The sequence below is a fragment of the Electrona antarctica genome (genome assembly GCF_951216825.1).
Source record: "Electrona antarctica genome assembly, chromosome: 21".
Classification (NCBI taxonomy): domain Eukaryota; kingdom Metazoa; phylum Chordata; class Actinopteri; order Myctophiformes; family Myctophidae; genus Electrona; species Electrona antarctica.
Genome location: NC_136802.1, coordinates 6,136,310 through 6,156,611, shown reverse-complemented (window position 1 = coordinate 6,156,611; position 20,302 = coordinate 6,136,310). Strand labels below are relative to the sequence as shown.

General features: G+C 42.4%; 1 protein-coding gene across 2 annotated transcripts in view; it reads right to left on the bottom strand.

The window, feature by feature from the left end:
* Window positions 1-4,982: 4,982 nt before the first annotated feature.
* LOC306914556 (sodium/potassium/calcium exchanger 2-like) overlaps window positions 4,983-20,302 on the bottom strand; it is an 87,201-nt gene continuing 71,881 nt past the window's right edge. For both annotated transcript variants that reach the window (XM_079491642.1, XM_079491643.1), the window contains 4 exons: window positions 9,513-9,647; window positions 8,543-8,632; window positions 8,047-8,213; window positions 4,983-5,712 (listed from right to left, as the gene is read on the bottom strand). In XM_079491642.1, the coding sequence (XP_079347768.1) occupies window positions 5,463-5,712; window positions 8,047-8,213; window positions 8,543-8,632; window positions 9,513-9,647 (642 nt within the window). In that variant the 3' untranslated portion in view covers window positions 4,983-5,462. The remainder of the gene's footprint in view (window positions 5,713-8,046; window positions 8,214-8,542; window positions 8,633-9,512; window positions 9,648-20,302) is intronic.

The following is a 20,302-nucleotide window of genomic DNA, read 5'->3' as shown; positions in this document are numbered from 1 at the left end:
TTGAGGAGGTTATTGTTTGAGATCTATTCTGGCCCAACGTCTTGGGCCAGAATATGTGCAGGATCTTTCGCATGTTGGTGAGTTTGACATTGTTTAATACCATCAGATAGGACTTTTCTGTTTGGATGAATGGGCTGTCAATGGGAAGTTGCACCTAGTTAGCACCTTGCTGGCAAGATGGCAGCCGTGTGCATATCGTCAATGGAGTGACTTGGGGATGTACATAGTCAGAGCCTTCTATTAGAGAGTTGCGTCAACTCTGTTCACTTCATCGGGCCAGTCTAGTGGTGACTCTACATACAATTCTATTTTAAGCGAGTAGTGTCAAAGCCCTGAACGGTACCGAAAGTTTACCGAATGCACTGGAGTCTATGAGCGTTTCTCACTAGTTAAGGCCTATTCATAGTCTGGATTCTCGGTGGTGAGGTGACCACCGATCCGGTGGTGAGCTGACCACCGGAGCTGAAATAACATTGAGCGGTGGTGAGTAAAAACAGAGAGAAGGGCTGGAGCGGTGGTTTGCTCTTCACCGCGGCTCGTGACGTCATGTTGTAGTTCGGTGGTCACCCCACCACCGAAAATCCAGACTATGTATGAGCCTTTACAGTACATGAACCACGTGTCGGTGCTATTTCTGCCCCCTCATTGACGCAACTCTCCAATAGAAGGCTCTGGTACGTACATAGTGGCCTTCAAATACAGCTCCAGACTTGCCCTGGCCTATACTGTAGTCTGGAGGTTATAAATAGCATAGCTGTCATTTGCCGATTTGAAAAGTCGGCCTGCTAGCAACATGCATAATAAATCTGACACTGATTGGTGGATTAGCCACGGAGAGAGATTCATTTCATACCCGGCACCGCGGCGTAGAAAACAGAAGGCACAAATACATCATCAATGTAGCCTGTTAGTCGGAGGTAACTCAAACTGTAATCAAATTCAAAATTCAGAATGGAAAATTTAAATTAAGTGACTTCGAATGACATTCTCAAATTTTGCCCCCCACCCCCCCCCCCCCAAAAAAGCCAAATATCATCTTCTGCATATTTTCATCATTATCTTTATTTGTTTTATTATATATACTTTGTGTCTTTACATAAAGAGACATGTTCCTTTTACACATATAGATTATATGGTTAATTTGTATCTGTATATATGTACACTTTAAATAAATCTTACATCAACACCAAGAAAAATAAAAAAACGTTTACAGTGCAAGTGTGTATTAGTGGTCAACTCTCACGGCCGCATACCTTTAGTAATCTACAATCAATGCCAAGCTCACATGCTAAACGTTGTTGTTTTTGCATTTATTTTTTCACTCACCATTCATGCTCTCACACAAATACACCTTTGAACTTTTAGAAAGACAGATAAAATAAGGAGAAAATAAGAAAAAAAAAAAAAAACACCATCTTTGTCATCTTTGTGAGATCTCTTTCTCTGACATGAGGAATCGTATATATATATATAGCGCATGTTTTGACACCAGACAAAGAAGTGAGGCTGACTCAGCAGTAACATGCGGTGGTGGATGTGAAATGGCAGTCCTGCGAGGCCTGGATGATGCCTCTGCGACAGTGTGGTGTGGTGACGTACAAACATATTGCATTTTCAGCAAAAAAAAAGGAAAAAAGATGCATCAAGAGCTTTCTTTCCCCGTTGAAAATGTTATCTTTTTGTCAAATGACATGTCGTACGACGAGCCTATTATAAAGGGAAACACAAGCAAATAAACCTCCCACCAGGTGAAGCGCAGTAAGTGTGGTGAGGTACGGTATGAATGTCGAGAAATGCAGAGAGCATGTGGGGTGTGTTTTATTTTATGCCTGATTAATACTTGGTTTGGGGCGCCCATGTTCAGGCACCAAAAAATAGCAGATCTACAAGCTCAAAGCACGTCGCACGAGCTTGTAGACCTGCTATCTTTGGTGTGCAATCCACGGTGCGTAAATAAGTATAATTCAGGCTTTTCTGCATATAAAGCTATACCTGGATTTTGTGCTGGTAGATTTCGCAATACACTCGTACGAATTACGGTATACAGACATTCTTAAAGTATGTCGTTGAGTCAGGGCAACTTATTAGTGTAGGGAAGATGAAGATGTTATAATAACACATCATAGGCCTACTGTACGTAGATCACAGCTTCTTTATATACTGTTAAGAGTTCAGCTTAAGGCCAATTTACACTTGGTCACAGGACCATATGTTGCTTTGACGACGTTATAGGCTTTGTGCAATGTTTAGGTTCCTTTTCTATGTGCATTTGAATGACAGAGGGTTTCTTAAATTATGCCCCTAAACTTTGGTGCCTGTACCCAGCAGAAAAGGGGAAAAAGGGGAAGAAATGGTGGCACTGGAAAATGAAAAGCATGGTTTTGCTGATTGTGAGGAGGCAATAATGGTATTTTAAAGCCCTCAAATTCATACTAGAAAGAAAATAAATACACACTTGAAATGTACATAGAAGGCAAAAATCAGAACACAAATGCATGGGCATGTATACAATATCAATACTTAGGAAATGTTTCAAAGTGATTTTAAAAAATAAGTTTTGAGAATGTATTTTTTCCCCCCCATTCGCGCTCAATAAATACTATGGTACTAAGGGGAACAGCATATCATCATCATATCCATTTCCTTCTATTTAAAAAATAAATAAATAAAGTGAATTAAAAAGTTAAATTTTAAACAAAATACAATTTGTCTCAGTTTGCCCAGGAGTGAGTTCTCACCAAAGCAGGAATCTTATATTTACAAAGTAAAGTCGAGATAGATTACTTCATAATTAATTTCCTGAATGATGCATAAAGGTTAACATATACATAGGTATTAGTTGGTTTAGCTCACCTGTACAGTCGATGGGTAACCAGCCCAAAAATCCCTTGCATGCATTTTTCCTCAAACATTCACATGATCTATTTACTGTTTTATGTTACAGACAATTTTCCTACTAAGCTACTGTACAGAGGCTGTGCTGAGGTACTGTAAAAGCAGGTGTTTTTCTGGCCATCTCTGAGCTCTAAGGAGAAAGATAGGGCGCGGTGCACAGTAGGAACGTTGTTGTGGGTTTCGTTTTTAAAGGATTTTAAAAAGTTTCTCCCACTTTTTTGCCGTGGGATGCGAGAGTGGGTACACACTTTGACTAGACAGGATAAGGACAGCAGGGACACACGCATGGAGATGCGATTCTAGACCACGAACGACGACGACACACAGTATATTGCTGTTAGTTTTTCGTGATGTCCACACGCGTTTTTATAATAATGACTGTATCCGATTTTGCTCAATGAAGTAACTTTTCCAGTTTCCAATATAAAAAACACAGATTTTGCAAAATACTGGCAATATAATCTCTATTCCTAGGTAGAGTTCAAGGAATGGTAACTGTGTGATGCCTTAATATACAGATTTTGCACACATGCAAGACGAAAGCACCTTTGATTAGAAAATAAATTGCACAAGATTGATAGATATCATTGACCATACATGTTGACATTTTTCTACATAGACTGCGCACTCTTTTTGCATTAAGAAGTTAACCGTACGAAATTTAAACATGTTTGAAAAAAAGTATACATTTTCGGTATACGACTCTTTAAGTGTTGATTGGTATTTATCTTGAAAATGTCGCTTTTTCTACATGCATCCTATGCCCTGGAAACTACTTACACGGGAGTCTGGATGGCCAGCGAGCTGACCGGTGTATCCTAAACGTGAACAAAGCACTACACATCGACTACTCTAAATCACCCATATGACTCCTCCATACATCAAGCGTCAACTCTTTATCAGACATTGACTCCTCAGTTATGAAAGTAGTTATCTGAATCTACGGTACTCATGCTTCTTTTTTATTTTATTATATATTTTTTGTAATCAGTGAAGGCTATTTGAAGGCTTGCCCTATTATATTTTGAGTGGCTAAAAATTCACTAATGCTTTTTATTATTATTATAATTAAAAATTTCCTAAAACTTCCGGTATAGAGCGGTCATCATTTAATCAGTCAGTGCATGTGTGTGAGGGATGACGATGCTCTGCACAATCAGAACGTTTTGTATTCAAATGGCAAAAATGAAAAGGTGTGAAGAAGAAAAAAAAAGAAAGGCATTCGACCCCCGAAAAGGATGCACCTCATATACCCCTACAGTACAACAGATGCTACTTCCAGATAAGAATGAGTTTTTTCCCAATAAATAAAATAAAATAAATAAATAAATTAACAAAACAGATACCTGGTATAAGGGGGGGGGGGGGGGGGGGGAGGAGAGGGACAGCTTGATTTAAGTCTTTCAGACTTGCAGCGCAAGATGGGATTTTTTTTGCAAATGAGTTTCAAACAAAGAATTATTGTTCATCTGCCCCTCAGGTTGAGCTCCACATGCAGAAGCCCAGCAGCGGTTGGTTTCATCCCTCGCTCGTTTCAGTTGTTTCAGTCGCCTTGTAACCCGGCAGGGGAGTTTTCTTTGCTCGATACCCAAATATATCCACACAGTTGTCCGTCAGAAGTCACGTTCACCCCCATCCCCATCCCCTCCCCTCCGGTCCACCTAGTCCCCAAAGTTTGGTATCGGGCCGGCCGCACCCCTCGCACGTTTTCTAAAGCGACAGAGCCGACGTCCCTGCTCGTCTGTAGCGATAAGCTCTCCATCCACTGCATATTATTATTAAAGTGTTTAAGCACAGTGCATCTTTCAGCTGTTTTTCCAGTTTTTTTTCTCCACAGGAGGTCGTTTTTCTCCTCAACCTACAAGGCGTGGCACCGTCCACAGAACACCAGTGTTTTATCGTTGCCTCGTCAATGCACACCACCACCACCACCACCACCACGACTCCCTTCCCCTCGAAACGAAATTAAATAAACACATAAAAGTCAAGTAGTCAGGGCTTCCGCTGAAGCTGGCGTTGACTACCACCCCCAACCCCCCCCCCCCCCCCCCCCCCCCCGCCCACCCAAACCCGCCACCCGCCCCCAGCTGGCTCAAAATAAATCAATGTACATTCCAGTGAGAAGGACAGCATTCGCAAGTTTTAGATTCATTTAAAAATAAAGGGAAACTTGGCTTTTATTTATTTTTTCTCCACAAAGACCAAGTCCTTCTCTCGATCTGTTCCCTTGGGGGGCTTTCTTTAATCCAGAGAGGTTCCAGGACAGAGTGAACGTTGAGAGGGTGTGGTGGTGGTTGGGGCTAGACAGGGAGGATGGTGGTGGTGGTGGTGGTGGTTGGTTGGGGCTAGACAGGGAGGATGGTGGTGGTGGTGGTGGTGGTGGTGGTGGTTGGTTGGGGCTAGACAGGGAGGATGGTGGTGGTGGTGGTGGTGGTTAGGGTGATCGCTGTGGATCAATGACAGGTTTGCGATTGGGTAGGTAGTAGGGGGAGGAGGGGAAGGTGTGTGTGTGCGTGTGTGTGTATGCGCGCGTGCAGCGCGTCAGGGGTGTACGAGTGAATTGGCCCTCAGACGGATATGGGGCAGGCGATGACCTTGTCCTCGAGCATGACGCTCAACACCAGGAAGACGAAGTACAACAGGAACATGATGAAACCCAGCAGCTTGCTCATGCGCCACTTGCAGGCGGCGATGGAGATGATGACGAAGATGAGCATGGCGAAGAGGAGGACGATGGCGCAGAAGAGCCCGTTGGAGCTGACTTGCACCGGCTTCAGGCCGTTGATGAAGGACCACAGGAGCCAGGGGAACGGCAGCCTGTGGGAGGAAAAAACAAAAACACACCCGTGTGAACTGAGTGGTGCAACTCCGTGTGGGGGTCCCCGGCGGGTCCCCGGAACTTCCAGACCCACGGGAACGCACCCAGGGTGCCAGCCCGGTTCCAGCGAGCCGCCCCGCGTCCAAAACGGTCGAGAAATGACAGAGTTACTGTGTGTGGGAATTAGCATTTAGCAGACACCTCTCCCTCTCTCTCTCTCTCTCCCCCCTCGACCTCTATTTTCAAATGGCGGAAATCTACATATGGGCTGAAGTGTTTTGTTATAAGAAATCAAAATCCAATACAAAAAGTATTTAGTAATTGGAGTAAAAGTATAATATATGGCTTTGAGATGTAGTGGAGTAGAAGTAAAAGTATTGGAAACACTCAAGTAAACAAATACCTCACAATTGTACTTAAGTACAGTAGGAGATTCATATTATTATTTAATTCACGTCGTTAATAGACCATGACAATGACGCACGCATGTTGTTTTCATCCAATATAATCTTTAGCCATCTTAAATCTGGCAAAAAAAACACTTTTTTAAAAAATAGAATATGCAGCTGCATTTGTTCGTGCTCATAATATGCGTATTGCCAACGTCTAAAAAAATAAATAAATAAATAAGCATTGTTGAATCTCAAGCAGTCTTGTCCAAATGAAGTATAGCAGTGATTCTAAATCTTGTGCTAAAAGTCATGTGACTGCAGGAAAAAGGAAGGAGGTAATGAAACACCAAGGCTGTTTTCTCTCAAGCATAAACGAACCAGACCTCCAAACTGAGCCTTTCAAATTAATATGGCTCCGTACAGCGATGGAAAGTACTTCAACTTAAGTAGTATTGTACTTAAAGATGGAGTGCTGTGATATTTGTTCCAGTTTTTCATGCGTTTATGAGGTGACAGACAGTACTTCATTAGACCCCCTTGGTGTGGTTGTTATGTCATGTGTTTATGAGGTGACAGTACTTCATTAGACCCCCTTGGTGTGGTTGTTATGTCATGTGTTTATGAGGTGACAGTACTTCATTAGACCCCCTTGGTGTGGTTGTTATGTCATGTGTTTATGAGGTGACAGTACTTCATTAGACCCCTTGGTGTGGTTGTTATGTCATGTGTTTATGAGGTGACAGTACTTCATTAGACCCCCTTGGTGTGGTTGTTATGTCATGTGTTTATGAGGTGGCTCGTACTTCATTAGACCCCTTGGTGTGGTTGTTATGTCATGTGTTTATGAGGTGACAGTACTTCATTAGACCCCCTTGGTGTGGTTGTTATGTCATGTGTTTATGAGGTGACAGTACTTCATTAGACCCCTTGGTGTGGTTGTTATGTCATGTGTTTATGAGGTGGCTCGTACTTCATTAGACCCCTTGGTGTGGTTGTTATGTCATGTGTTTATGAGGTGACAGTACTTCATTAGACCCCTTGGTGTGGTTCTTATGTCATGTGTTTATGAGCTGACAGTACTTCATTAGACCCCTTGGTGTGGTTCTTATGTCATGTGTTTATGAGGTGACAGTACTTCATTAGACCCCTTGGTGTGGTTGTTATGTGCAATGATGTTTTCCCTTTGTATTTAGGGTTTCTTCTTGGAGGCTGAAACCTTGACAGTCAAACGTGCCAATGAAAAAAAACAGAGCGCACTCGCCTATTAGTTTGCATTGCACCATTTCCGAACGTGCCTAATAGTGACATCACAATATCATCCCCTTCCCTAACCCCTCCCCCTTTATCATACAACAACAGCTGTGGGTGCGGCTTCAGTTCAGGTGGATTCACCACCCATCACCACAAACCAGCAATTATTTGTGTGTCAATTAATCATCAATTCAATGTGTAATCGGGACAGCCCTGCCCTATAGCTCCCCCTGCAGTTCTCAGACTGTGGCTGCATTCGTTCAGACACATACATGGGCAACTGGCGGCCCGGGGGCCACATGCGGCCCCCACCTTCACTTAATGCGGCCCTCAGGTTAATATCAGAATAGTGATATAATATTGATTTCAGCCGTTACAATTCCAAACATGCAAACATGACCCGCTTTTGTATGTCCAATGTGTTTTGGATTTAGTTCATAAAGTTAACATGAAACTATAACTAAATTAATTTGAAATTAAAATAAAAAGGTTATTTTTCAGGATTTCAATTCAAATATAGCAAAAAAAAATAGCTGATCTACAAGCTCAAAACGCGTCGCACTTGTAGATCAGCTATTTTTGCTACGACAGTAATATGCAATGTGGCCGCTCTGGAATGAGTGTGGAAATATAGTGGCCCTCTCCATGGTCAAAGTTGCACCACCCCTGGTTCAGAGTTCAGACACATACCCGACTGTGATGTCGAAGATGTTTGAGCCCACAGAGCTGGAGACCGCCATGTCACCGAGTCCCTTGCGTGCCACAATGACACTGGTGATGAGGTCAGGGATGGAGGTGCCAGCTGCTAATATGGTCAGGCCCATAATCTCCTCCGTAATCCCAATAGTCTCTCCAACCTGCGGGGGAAAAAAACAAGTATGAGTGGATGTGTAGCGATTATGGGGCACAGCACCAAGAGACACCAAAAGAGACATGTTATCTTTTTATTCTTAAATGTATTTTTTTGTGGCTTTCACCTTTTTATTTTATATTTTTTATGGAGGGACAGACGGTAGGCTGACAGGAAATGGGGGGAGAGAGATGGGGGGGGTGAAATGCAGTAGGGGCCGTCGGGATCGGGAGTCGAACCCGCTGCCACACTGCCAGACTGGATTACCAGCCAAGGTGCCTGGACCACTGAGCCACGGCCCAGGCCTCAAAGTAGTAAAAACATTACGGTACATACCTGGTGAGCCCACCACACCATTAGGTAGGAGAAGGCTGCGATCCAGCAAATGGATCCGATGAAACTGATAGGGAAGAACTTCTTTGCGGACTGAGAAATGAAAGGAGGGAAAGAAATATAGATGAAACATGATTACACTTAAGGTTCACGTGAAGTTTCCAGGTTAATTTCATACAAATGGAAGATTGTCCTTTTGACCAAGAGAATTGCACGTACCGCACGCATGCCCTTTATATCAGGGGTTCTCAACCCGTGGGTCGCGACCCCTCGGGGGGGGTCGCCAAATTATTTTAGGGGGTCCCCAAATTATTTTCAAAAAAAAAAAAGATTTCTTCTTTTCTTTTTTCTTTCTTTCGTCTTTTTTTTGGATTTTTTTTTCACGATTTTTTAAAAATAGCAGACCTACAAGCTCGTAGCGCGCCACTCGGTGGCGTGCTATGAGCTTGTAGATCTGCTATTTTTCAATAGCTAAATTATAACATAATGCTTAAAACACCAAAAGGGGTTCCCGCCCAAAATGGTTTAAGGTTATTGTAGCAGTCAATTTATATTGGGGGTCGGGAGGGGGCGGGGCGGGGGGTCCCGAGACATTACCAAAGCATTTCCGGGGGTCCCCGGCCAAAAACGTTGAGAACCCCTGCTTTATATTATGAACTACGTAAAGAATGATTTAGTAGGTGTGGAAACCCGGATCTGATATATGGTTAAGTGATGCAGAATGATTAGACTTGGACTTTCAAACATAAAATATTCTCACTTGCAGAATACTTAGGAGAAAGCGTGGGACAAACGGACAAAGAAAACATGTGTGGGAATTTCTGTTTGGGTTATTAATTAACCAAATATTTTCTTATTGCTTATGTGTTCATAGGAAGTGAATGTGATATTGTTTATTTGTTTTTGGTGTTTTATAATCCCGTGTTTTATAATCCACACACACACACACACACACACACACACACACACACACCATCTTCCTGACGTCAGGCAATGTGAGCCACAGGGGGAGAATGATAGGCATGATTAAGAGGTAGGTGAAGCGTTTGCGGCAGGTGTCCGGCCAGGACAGGCTGAGAGGCTGGTCCTCCTCCTCCTCATCCTCAGTCTGACGAGAGAGAGACAGAGAGAGAGAGAGAGAGAGAGAGAGAGGGAGAGGGAGAGAGAGGGAGAGAGAGAGGCGGATTAACCAAAGCGAAAAGAACAATCTGGGTCATGGTTTTCATAATTTTTGAGTGGTGCCACCACTCCTATAGACAGCTTTGTGTGTCCCTGGGTCGCTAGCTGGCTGACTGACTGGCTGGCTGGCTGGCTGGCTGGCTGGCTGTGTCCGACCAATGGAATATTTTTATTCACCATGCAGGGGGAAACAAACACGACTTGACCCTTTGTCCACAACAGTCAACTCCTTCACGTTGCTCACTCGGTTCAGTCGGGGGTATAGCTCTCTTAGCGACTGTCCTGGAACGCCCGCGACAATTGTGATGCCGGCCGGGCACTTCAGGATTGAAAAAAAAAAAGAAAAGTGGACTGGGGGGAAGAGATTGATGCAAGACCTGGCAGCCGGAGTGTCCTTGCTCGGGGATGACTTTGGGAAGGAGCTGTTTTAATGACAGATTTTCAGAGATTGCACCGAGCCTGCAGAGGTCTGCGACTAAAGAACACCGAGCCTGCAGAGGTCTGCGACTAAAGAACAGAGCCTGCAGAGGTCTGCGACTAAAGAACAGAGCCTGCAGAGGTCTGCGACTAAAGAACAGAGCCTGCAGAGGTCTGCGACTAAAGAACACCAGCAGCACAAACCTTGGGTGGATTTATCTGGAATGACTGGAATATGAATGGCAATTCAGGTCAAAGACCTTTACTCTCTTCACTCTCTCTCTCTCTCTCTCTCTCTCTCTCTCTCTCTCTCTCTCTCTCTCTCTCTCTCTCTTTCTTCTCTCTCTCTCTCTCTCTCTCTCTCTCTCTCTCTCTCTTTCTTCTCTCTCTCTCTCTCTCTCTCTCTCTCTCTCTCCAACGTCATGGACGAAATGTCTGCAGTAAATACAGTAGGGCTGGTCAATTAACCAAAAACATATCGAAATCAATATTCAGAATCAGAACCAATAACCGACTTAATCCTGCTCATGGAGGTTAATCAAATTATATATCAAAGAATCAACATAATGAATTATAATAGATTTTCTATAATCGACTACATTGATTAGTCTGACTCACTAACCCCTTTGTGAAAATAGCCAATTTACAAGCCGATGAGCTTATGGATCTCCTATTTTCGGCAGAAAGAAATTGGAACGCTATAGGGTTCACATGGTTAACACCCCGATCGCCCAGGACGAAGTTCACCGTCCTTTCAATTAGTAGCGCCCAGGACGAAGATTGATCAAAATGACGGAGATTATTGATATCAAAACCGATCGCATCGCTAGACAGCCTCATGGGAGCGCCTGTTGCACAACACTCGATGTTGCGCAACAGTGGGACGTCATCGAAAATGTTTCCCCCCCGTTTAGCCGACCAGACAGAAAATCTTAAAACGTTAATAACTCTTGATCTAAATCATAACTAATTCTAATTCTAAGAAAAGATCATGTATTACGGTAAAAGTGCTCCGCCACTATAAATCGTCGGGCGCTATAATGTAAGGGATTACTCCATTTTGGACTGAAGCCGAACCGATCGCATCGCTAGACAGCCTCATGGGAGTGCCTGTTGCGCAACACTCGATGTTGCGTAACAGTGGGACGTCATCGAAAATGTTCCCCCCCCGATTAGCCGACGAGACTGAAAATCTTAAAACGTTAACTGTTGATCTAAATCATAACTAATTCTAAGAAAAGATCATGTATTACGGTAAAAGTGCTCCGCTACTATAAATCGCCGGGCGCTATGATTTAAGGGATTAACCCATTTTGGACTGAAGCCCATTCTAAAAAGCCTTCTTATTAATCCTGACCTAAGTTTTCTGAAAACTTCAAATATTTATATAGCAGCATAAATTTTGTCATTTTTGAATACTGTACATATTGTACAGAACCCCAAGAGGGGTTCCCGCCCAGAATGGGTTAAATAACCCGGGGCGATCGGGGGTGTTAAATATGGCCCCCTGTCCATGTCCCCAAAAAAAAAGTGAAATATAGATTGGTATTTGTAGCGGATATATTGCAGCCCAAACCCGCCTAATCATGCACAACATCAACATAACATACTGTGTAAACTTTAATCGGCACAAACAAAACAAAACAAAACACAAGCTCTACTGAGAGTACAAAGCCGTCAAAGGATCCCTTTGTATCCAATTATACAGGAGGACAGATGGCCTCTGGGACTCGCAGAGAGCAGGTCCACACACGCACCGCACGGCACGGCACGGCACGGCACGGCACGCAGCTCCCGATCTAAAGACACCGCTGTCCCTAAACCTGTCACATGCATGCCCTACCTAGCTCCTCTGAGCGATGCAGTGTTGTTTTTGGCAGCAAATTTAGATTTTAGTTTTTAGTCATTAGTCTCTCGAATAGTTTTAATTTAGTTTTTTGTCACATTTTAGTCAACTGGAATGTTTTAGTGTTTAGTCTAGTTTTAGTCGACTAGTCGATTTAGTCGAACGAAATGTATTTTGGCGGGCCTTGATGCCGTCGTAATTTCACTTGCTGAAAATAGCCGATCTACAAGCTTGTAGATCTGCTATTTTCAGCATGCAACCAGGTGTAAAATGACTTGTACTGTATCTCTTGTCCTCTAGTCCCTAACATTTTAGTCTAGTTTTTATTCGTTGACGAAATTGTCAGTATATTTAGTCTTTTAGTTTTAGTCGTCATAGCTTAGTTTTCATGTAGTTTCCATTTAGTTTTCCTCAGTGGAAAAAGGTATAGTCGACGAACATTTTTTGTCTTAGTTTTAGTCGACGAAAACAACACTGGAGTGATGCCAAGCAAATGTAAACAAAAAAAATACATACAAAATGTAGGGAAGTTGTCATTACATTACATACTGGGCAAAATATTAACCACTAAAAGGCATTGGTGGGGAATTAACTAAGTACATTTTACTTTGTACATTGTACACTTTTTGGATACTTATTTTTGTTAATTTAGAGTGGCCAATTCTTTCCACAGATTTAGTCATTATGCCAATTAGTATACATCTGCGTACCAGGGCCAGGACATGCATACAGAGACAGACTATATATAGATATTCACAAATTCACATGGTGGCCAATTTGCTTTTTCAACATACAGTGGTCAGTGGTGGTACTGTAGCTACAGTGAGAAAGGCATAATGAGAATATTACATACAATCCAGGGACAATAAGCCTATCTCACAGAATTTCCCCACCCCCCTAAATACGCCCCCTTTCGGGGTTAGTGGTGATAGCGTGACGTCACTCCATAGACGCTACATGTTAACAGAGGTAATTTAAGAAGTCTACAACTTTTGTTTTCTCAAGGTAAGGTTTGTTCTATCTGTTCGACCTGATTTACCATCTTGTTTGCTTCATAATAATATTGGTGTCACATTTTTACATTAGAAAATGTACTTAGATTCTCCAGAGAAAAAAACGTGTAAATGCTCATGTTAAAGACACCACTATTTACCGGAAGTGGGCGTGGAAAGCGGGCTGTGAGATAGGCCTATTATCTCATGAAATCCAGTGATCTTGTGGAAAAACAAAAAAAAATGTTCTTTTGTTTTATTTTTAATAAGCAGAGTGGACAGTCCACTCCCTGTATCGTTTGTCTTCTTTATTGGGACAGGCGTTAGAAAAGATGATTGGGAAAGGGTGCCGTAGAGACTATAGGGTTCTAGAAGGTCCAGGTTGAGGCTGGATTTGATCCAGAGATATATTTGCGTTCCCAGACGCGGAGCATCTACTTTGTCTCCAGGAAGAGAGCCAAAGTGTTGACCTTATCAGATACATCAAACAGACAGGAGGCCGAGAGAGGACATTAATACATTCTGGGCGGGAACCCCTTTTGGTGTTTGAAGCATTAGTATGTTATACTTTAGCTATTGAAAAATAGCAGATCTACAAGCTCATAGCGCGGCACCGAGTGCTGCGCTACGAGCCTGTAGGTCTGCTATTTTTGAAAAATCGTGAAAATGTGGCACAAATCTTTGAATATATATTCTTTCAGAGCGAATGTTTTTAACTCAAATCTTTGCTTCTGGGGGGTCCCTGGAACTACATATTTTCAGATGGGGGTCGGCGGCCAAATCCAGATAATTCTGGGGGTCCTTGACATGAAAAAGGTTGAGCACCACTGACATAGAAACATAGGTTTTTCAGAAAACTGTCAGGATTTAGAAGACATTTTGTAGAATCGTCCTCAGGTCTAAACGGGTTAAAGATGGCCTCTCCTCTCTGAGGACGACGTTGAATTCCACGCGGTTTATGTCCTTGAATGGGAGACACTGCAGTTGCATCCTTCCTGGTAACCTTGGCAATCGGGCTGCCGCGACACAAAAGGCCTGGCATTGCCTCTGCTCAGCACTCTGTATTGTGTCCCCCTCTTCATATCCAGATGGCTGTATTGTTATCTATCAGTAGGCTAGGTTCTAAACCCCCAAATCTCAGCTTTTTGTTGTAGCTATTTCCGCGCAAACCTCAAAGGTGTTGCAAACTGAGAGGTTTTCATAGATGTTATTATAGTTCACAGTGTGAAGAATGACAACATTTTTGCTACTGTACTGTATTACTGTATATGACTTTTATTTAACCCATTCTGGGCCGGGAACCCCTTTTGGTGTTTTAAGCATTATGATGTTCTACTTTTAAGCTATCGAAAAATAGCAGATCTACAAGCTCATAGCGCGGCACCGAGTGCCGCGCTACGAGCTTGTAGGTCTCCTATTTTCTTTTTAAAAAATGTGACCAAATCTTTGAATATATATTCTTTCAGAGCGAACGTTTTTTTAACTCAAATCTTTGCTTCTGGGGGGGTCGGCATGCCAATTACATATATTTTTGTGGGTCCTAGTGTACATGAAAATATTTGAGAACTACCGACATAGAAACATGTGTTTATCAGAAAACTGTCAGGATTTTAGAAGGTATTTGTAGAATCGTCCTCAGGTGTAAATGGGCTAACAACCTGGTGGGCCTTTTAACAGCTGGTATTAATATTTAGTCTCTAGAGGAGAAACAGCATAAGGTGTAATATTTAGTCTCTCTAGAGGAGAAACAGCATAAGGTGTAAACACGCATGGAACACTTTGATGATTGGAACGCTATCTAATCAGTCAGATAATGTTACTGCAGCGTAGTTTAACCCATTTTGACCTGAGGACGATTCTACAAATTCCTTCTAAATCTTGACAGTTTTCTGAAAACCCCATGTTTCTGTGTCAGTCGTCCTCAAACATTTTCATGTCATGTTCCAGGGACCCCCCCCCCCCCAGAAGCAAAGATTTGAGTTAAAAATGTTCACTCTGAAAGAATATATATTCAAAATGTGCTCTTTTCATTGCATTAAGGATAAAGGATATTTTCACTGCATTTTCACGATTTTTCAAAAATAGCAGACCTACAAGCTCATAGCGCGGCACCGAGTGCCGCGCTACGAGCTTGTAGGTCTCCTATTTTCTTTTAAAAAAATGTGACCAAATCTTTGAATATATATTCTTTCAGAGCGAACGTTTTTTAACTCAAATCTTTGCTTCTGGGGGGGAGGATCAGCAACCAATTACATATATTTTTTGTGGGTCCTGTATACATGAAAATGTTTGAGAAACTACCGACATAGAAACATATGTTTTTCAGAAAACTGTCAGGATTTTAGAAGGAATTTGGAGAATCGTCCTCAGGTGTAAATGGGCTAACAACCTGGTGGGCCTTTTAACAGCTGGTATTCATATTTAGTCTCTAGAGGAGAAACAGCATAAGGTGTAATATTTAGTCTCTCTAGAGGGAAAACAGCATAAGGTGTAATATTTAGTCTCTCTAGAGGAGAAACGGCATAAGGTGTAAACACGCATGGAACACTTTGATGATTGGAACGCTATCTAATCAGTCAGATAATGTTACTGCAGCGTAGTTTAACCCATTTTGACCTGAGGTCGATTCTACAAATTGCTTCTAAATCCTGACAGTTTTCTGAAAACCCCATGTTTCTGTGTCAGTCGTCCTCAAACATTTTCATGTCAAGGACCCCCATCTAAAAATATGTTGTTCCAGGGACCCCCCCAGAAGCAAAGATTTGAGTTAAAAATGTTCACTCTGAAAGAATATATATTCAAAATGTGCTCTTTTCATTGCATTAAGGATAAAGGATATTTTCACTGCATTTTCACGATTTTTCAAAAATAGCAGACCTACAAGTTCATAGCGCGGCACTCGGTGCCGCGCTATGAGCTTGTAGATCTGCTATTTTTCAATAGCTAAAGTGTAACATAATGACACCATAAGGGGTTCCCGCCCAAAATTAAGGTGGACAGATTAAGGTGGACAGAAAGCAGTAAGAAGTTGGCAAATAATATTTAACCACCTGCCTCTCCTAAAGATAATTTTCTCAAATTGTGTGCACAATCCGTACAAAAAAAAGAAATATATCCAGGATTCAAATGATTTAAATATCCACCCGGGGGTTAAAAATGTAAACCAGGGGTGGGCAACTTTGTCGATGGAGAGGGCCACTATATTTCCACACTCACTCCCTAGGGCCATATATTACTGTCGTAGCAAAAATAGCCGATCTACAAGCTCGCGTTTTGAGCTTGTAGATCGGCTATTTTTGCTATATTCGAATTGAAATCTTGAATTTTTGCTATTTTTGAATTGGAATCCTGAAAATTAACATTTTTATGTAATTTCAAATGCCTTTAATTATACTTGTGTTGAAGCAATGAGCTACTAATTTAGATTGAAGTAATAACATGTTTGCATGTTGTGGAATAGTAACAGCTGAAACCAATATTATATCAGTATTCTGACATTAACCTGAGGGCCACATTAAGTGAAGGTGGGGGGGGCGCATGCATGTGGCCCCTGGGCTGCCAGTTGCCCACCCCTTGCCCACACCATTACTGTGACAGGCAGTACAGTATATCCTGAATTTGGCTAAGCTTAGTGGCAGACTTTAATGTTGCTAATGTTAATCGATGGCCTTGATCATTAGCTAAATTGACCCCGACAGACCCCCCCCAAGACGGACCACGGCGTAATCTGAGTCCCAGCGGTCATCACTGAGTCCCAGCGGTCATCACTCCTTGTCCTCGTCCACTGGGAATACAGGTTGGGTGGTAATTAGGACCAGTGCCAGGATCCTGTAGCTATAGGTCAACAATCAGAGGTTCCTTCCCTCTTGCTCTCTTGAATTCCTCCTCGCCTGCATGTCCGGCAAGGCCCTGTTTTGTTTGTATTTTTTTTTCTTTTTTTTTTTTTTCTTCTTTGTAATTATTGGTTTGGTCCAAAATATTGTGTTTGTTGTCATGATTTGTCACGACTCGAGTTGGCTTTGTACGACGCTTATAAGGTCTTTAAATAAATACTTTTTGAAATGTCTTATGGGAAAAATGCATTGGGAATTATTTCCTGGGCCTGGCGTCGTCATGAAAGGGGGCGGGACTGCCACGCTCTATATGGGGCGATTTTAACAGCGCTATAGAGTACCTCCTTTCTGGCTGGCATCAGAAACAGTATACGGGAGTTAACGTATAACTTCTGTAGTGCATCATGCCATTGTTCTGTCACACTCATTACTCACATTGATGTATAATTTTGACGCTTGCACGCTGAATTAAGTGCCCCCACGGAGCTGGCGCTCCCTGCGCAGATTTTGTTCCCCAAATGTCAACACCTTTGGGTTCCCTTCCTGTCCTGTGGTGCCTCAGTTGGTGCCACTATCAAGCCTTAACCCATTTAGATCTGAGGACGATTCTACAAATGTCTTCTAAATCTTGACAGTTTTCTGAAACACCAATGTTTCTATGTCAGTGGTTCTCAATATTATTGAAGGATATGTCAAGGATCCCCACTTGTAATTGGCCACCGACCACCATCTGAAAATATGTTGTTCCAGGGACCCCCCCAGAAGCAAAGATTTAAAAACGTTCACTCTGAAAGAATATATTCAAAGATTTGCGCCCCATTTTCATGATTTTTCAAAAACAGCAGACCTACAAGCTCGTAGCGCAGCACTCGGTGCCGCGCTATGAGCTTGTAGATCTGCTATTTTTCAATAGCTAAAGCATAACATAATGCTTACAACACCAAAAGGGGTTCCCGTTCAGAACGGGTTAAGGCATCGATTTCTACCAGGCCCAGCAGGGCTACGGAGGGGGTCTGACATTTATTAAATTTGTTGTTCCCCTGAGTGGCCTTGGCTGAAGTCATTTAAAAATGGTCCAAAAAGAGCAGTGTTCACAACATCATGGCAGCTTTGCCAGCTTATACCATTATTATCAGTAGCTATACTGTTAATAAACTCATGGCGGGCTCTATTTAGTCTCTCCCCCTTTTCGAATAATCATTTGACAGTTTGACACTGCAGTACTCGGTGTCACGTGGTGGTGTGGCCCGTGTCTTCTAATCTAAACGAATTAGAGACGGAACATATTCTCTCTTTCGGTTATAACCCAAGAAATTGCTTTTCACGAGTGTTGGCATGGCCTTGCATTGGGCTGACACATAATAACCCATTTTGGGCGGGAACCCCTTTTGGTGTTTTATAAGCATTATGTTATACTTTATAGCTATTGAAAAATAGCAGATCTACAAGCTCATAGCGCGGCACCGAGTGCCGCGCTATGAGCTTGTAGGTCTGCTATTTTTGAATAATCGTGAAAATGCGCCTCAAATCTTTGAATATATATTATTACAGAGTGAACATTTTAACTCGAATCTTTGCTTCTGGGGGGAGGTCCCTGGAACAACATATTTTCAGATGTGGGGGTGGAGGCATTATTACAAATAATTTTTGGGGTCCTTGACGTGAAATATTGAGCACCACTGATACAGTCAGAAATACAAGGTTTTTCAGAAAACTGTCAGGATTTTGAAGACAATTTTTTAAATTTCGATGTCAGGCCTTAATGGGATAAGCTCCATCTGGTTATGAATTCTGATTACAACTTGGCAGTGCAGGAAAAAACAAAATGAAAACAAACACACTGAGATTTGGTTGGTGGCCCATCGACACCCACTGGGTTCTCTGAAAAGCACCTTGGCTCTGACACCATCGTGGACTTTATAGGGTGGGTTTATAGGGTGACTCATAAAGCCTGTTGGTTGCTACTGACTTCACGCTTCACACTCTCTTAAAAAGGAAAACATGATTAGCTTTATATGCTGTCATGAATATTCAAAGACGTTTAAATATAGGAACAGTTTATACCATAACCCATTCTGGGCGGGGGAACCCCTTTTGGTGTTTTATAAGCATTATGTTATACTTAGCTATTGAAAAATAGAAGATCTACAAGCTTGTATAGGTCTGCTATTTTTGAAAAATCGTGCGGCACAAATCTTTGAATATATATTCTTTCAGAGCGAACGTTTTTAACTCAAATCTTTGCTTCTTGGGGGGTTCCTGGAACAACATATTTTCAGATGGGGGTCGGTGGTCAAATACATTTTTGGGGTCCTTGACATGAAATATTGAGCAGAAAACTGTCAGAATTTAGAAGACATTTTTTTTTAATTTCGACGTCAGGCCTAAATAGGCTAAAAGAAAGAGAGAAAAAAAGGAAGAGTGCATCCAAAGGGAAGCGACTCATCCGTAAAAAACAAGTCTAATCAATCTTTGAAGAAAATGTAAAGATTGAAGAAGCGATAAACATTACGCTACGCACCACATGTCTCATAAAAAGTCATTTGAATTTATCTTGTTTAGGGATATAGATTAAGAAGATGTTCCTTTCCGTCAGCTCAAGAAGTCCCAGTGGTTTTAGCCATTAATAAAAAAAAAAAGAGATTTTTCAATTTGACCTCTGCCATCTCCCTATTCCCCGCTCTTGGTTACCAAGGCATCCAGGAGGAATTGAACAATTAACTCTGTCGACGCGTTTGGAGGCGTGGAGCTGCTCCTCAGCCTATTCCTGCCTGACTCAGGAGGGTGCAGTCAGTGTGGGACACGATTCTAAAAATAGCAGGTTGCTTCTCAACACCCGGTGCGGGGACCAGCAGGTGGTCACACTGGCAGGTACGTACACGACTACGAAGCGACACAGCATGTCAGCCAGAAAACAACGTATCTCCATATTGTCGATCTGCTATTTTTGGTTCCTTTTTCATTTGAATCCTGAAAAGTCACAGTTTTGGACATATTTTACGTCAACAAATTTGGAGCGACGCGTCTCTCTGCACTGTTATTGGTTAGTGAAATACAAGGAAGTGGGCTTCCTATGCCAAATTGTCCAATGGGGTTTCCCCAATTAAGCTTTTCTTTTTGAGCCTGAATGCGAACCAAAATAAAAGCCTGAATGGATACCGACTCCAGGCTACAGGGTCTGTAACTCGGGAGTTTTAAATCTTTGGGACCCCAATCCGCACTGTAACACCTTAAACGGCTCCATTTCTGTTCCATGTGTACACTCTCAGAGTTACAGAGCCATTATGGGTCCACTTGGATCCCCTGGTGGTCCGGGCCCCACGCTGGGCAACACCTGTCCTACACTGTTGAGTGCCTAAACGGAAGTGCTGGAATTTGGCGGGAGTGGAAGAATGACAACTTCCAGCTAGGGGAAGTTCAAACGCCCGCTACAGGCTAGGCACTCCTTGCCTTATAGGTCATGTGACCAGGCTTTTTTATTCTCAGATGAGTAAGG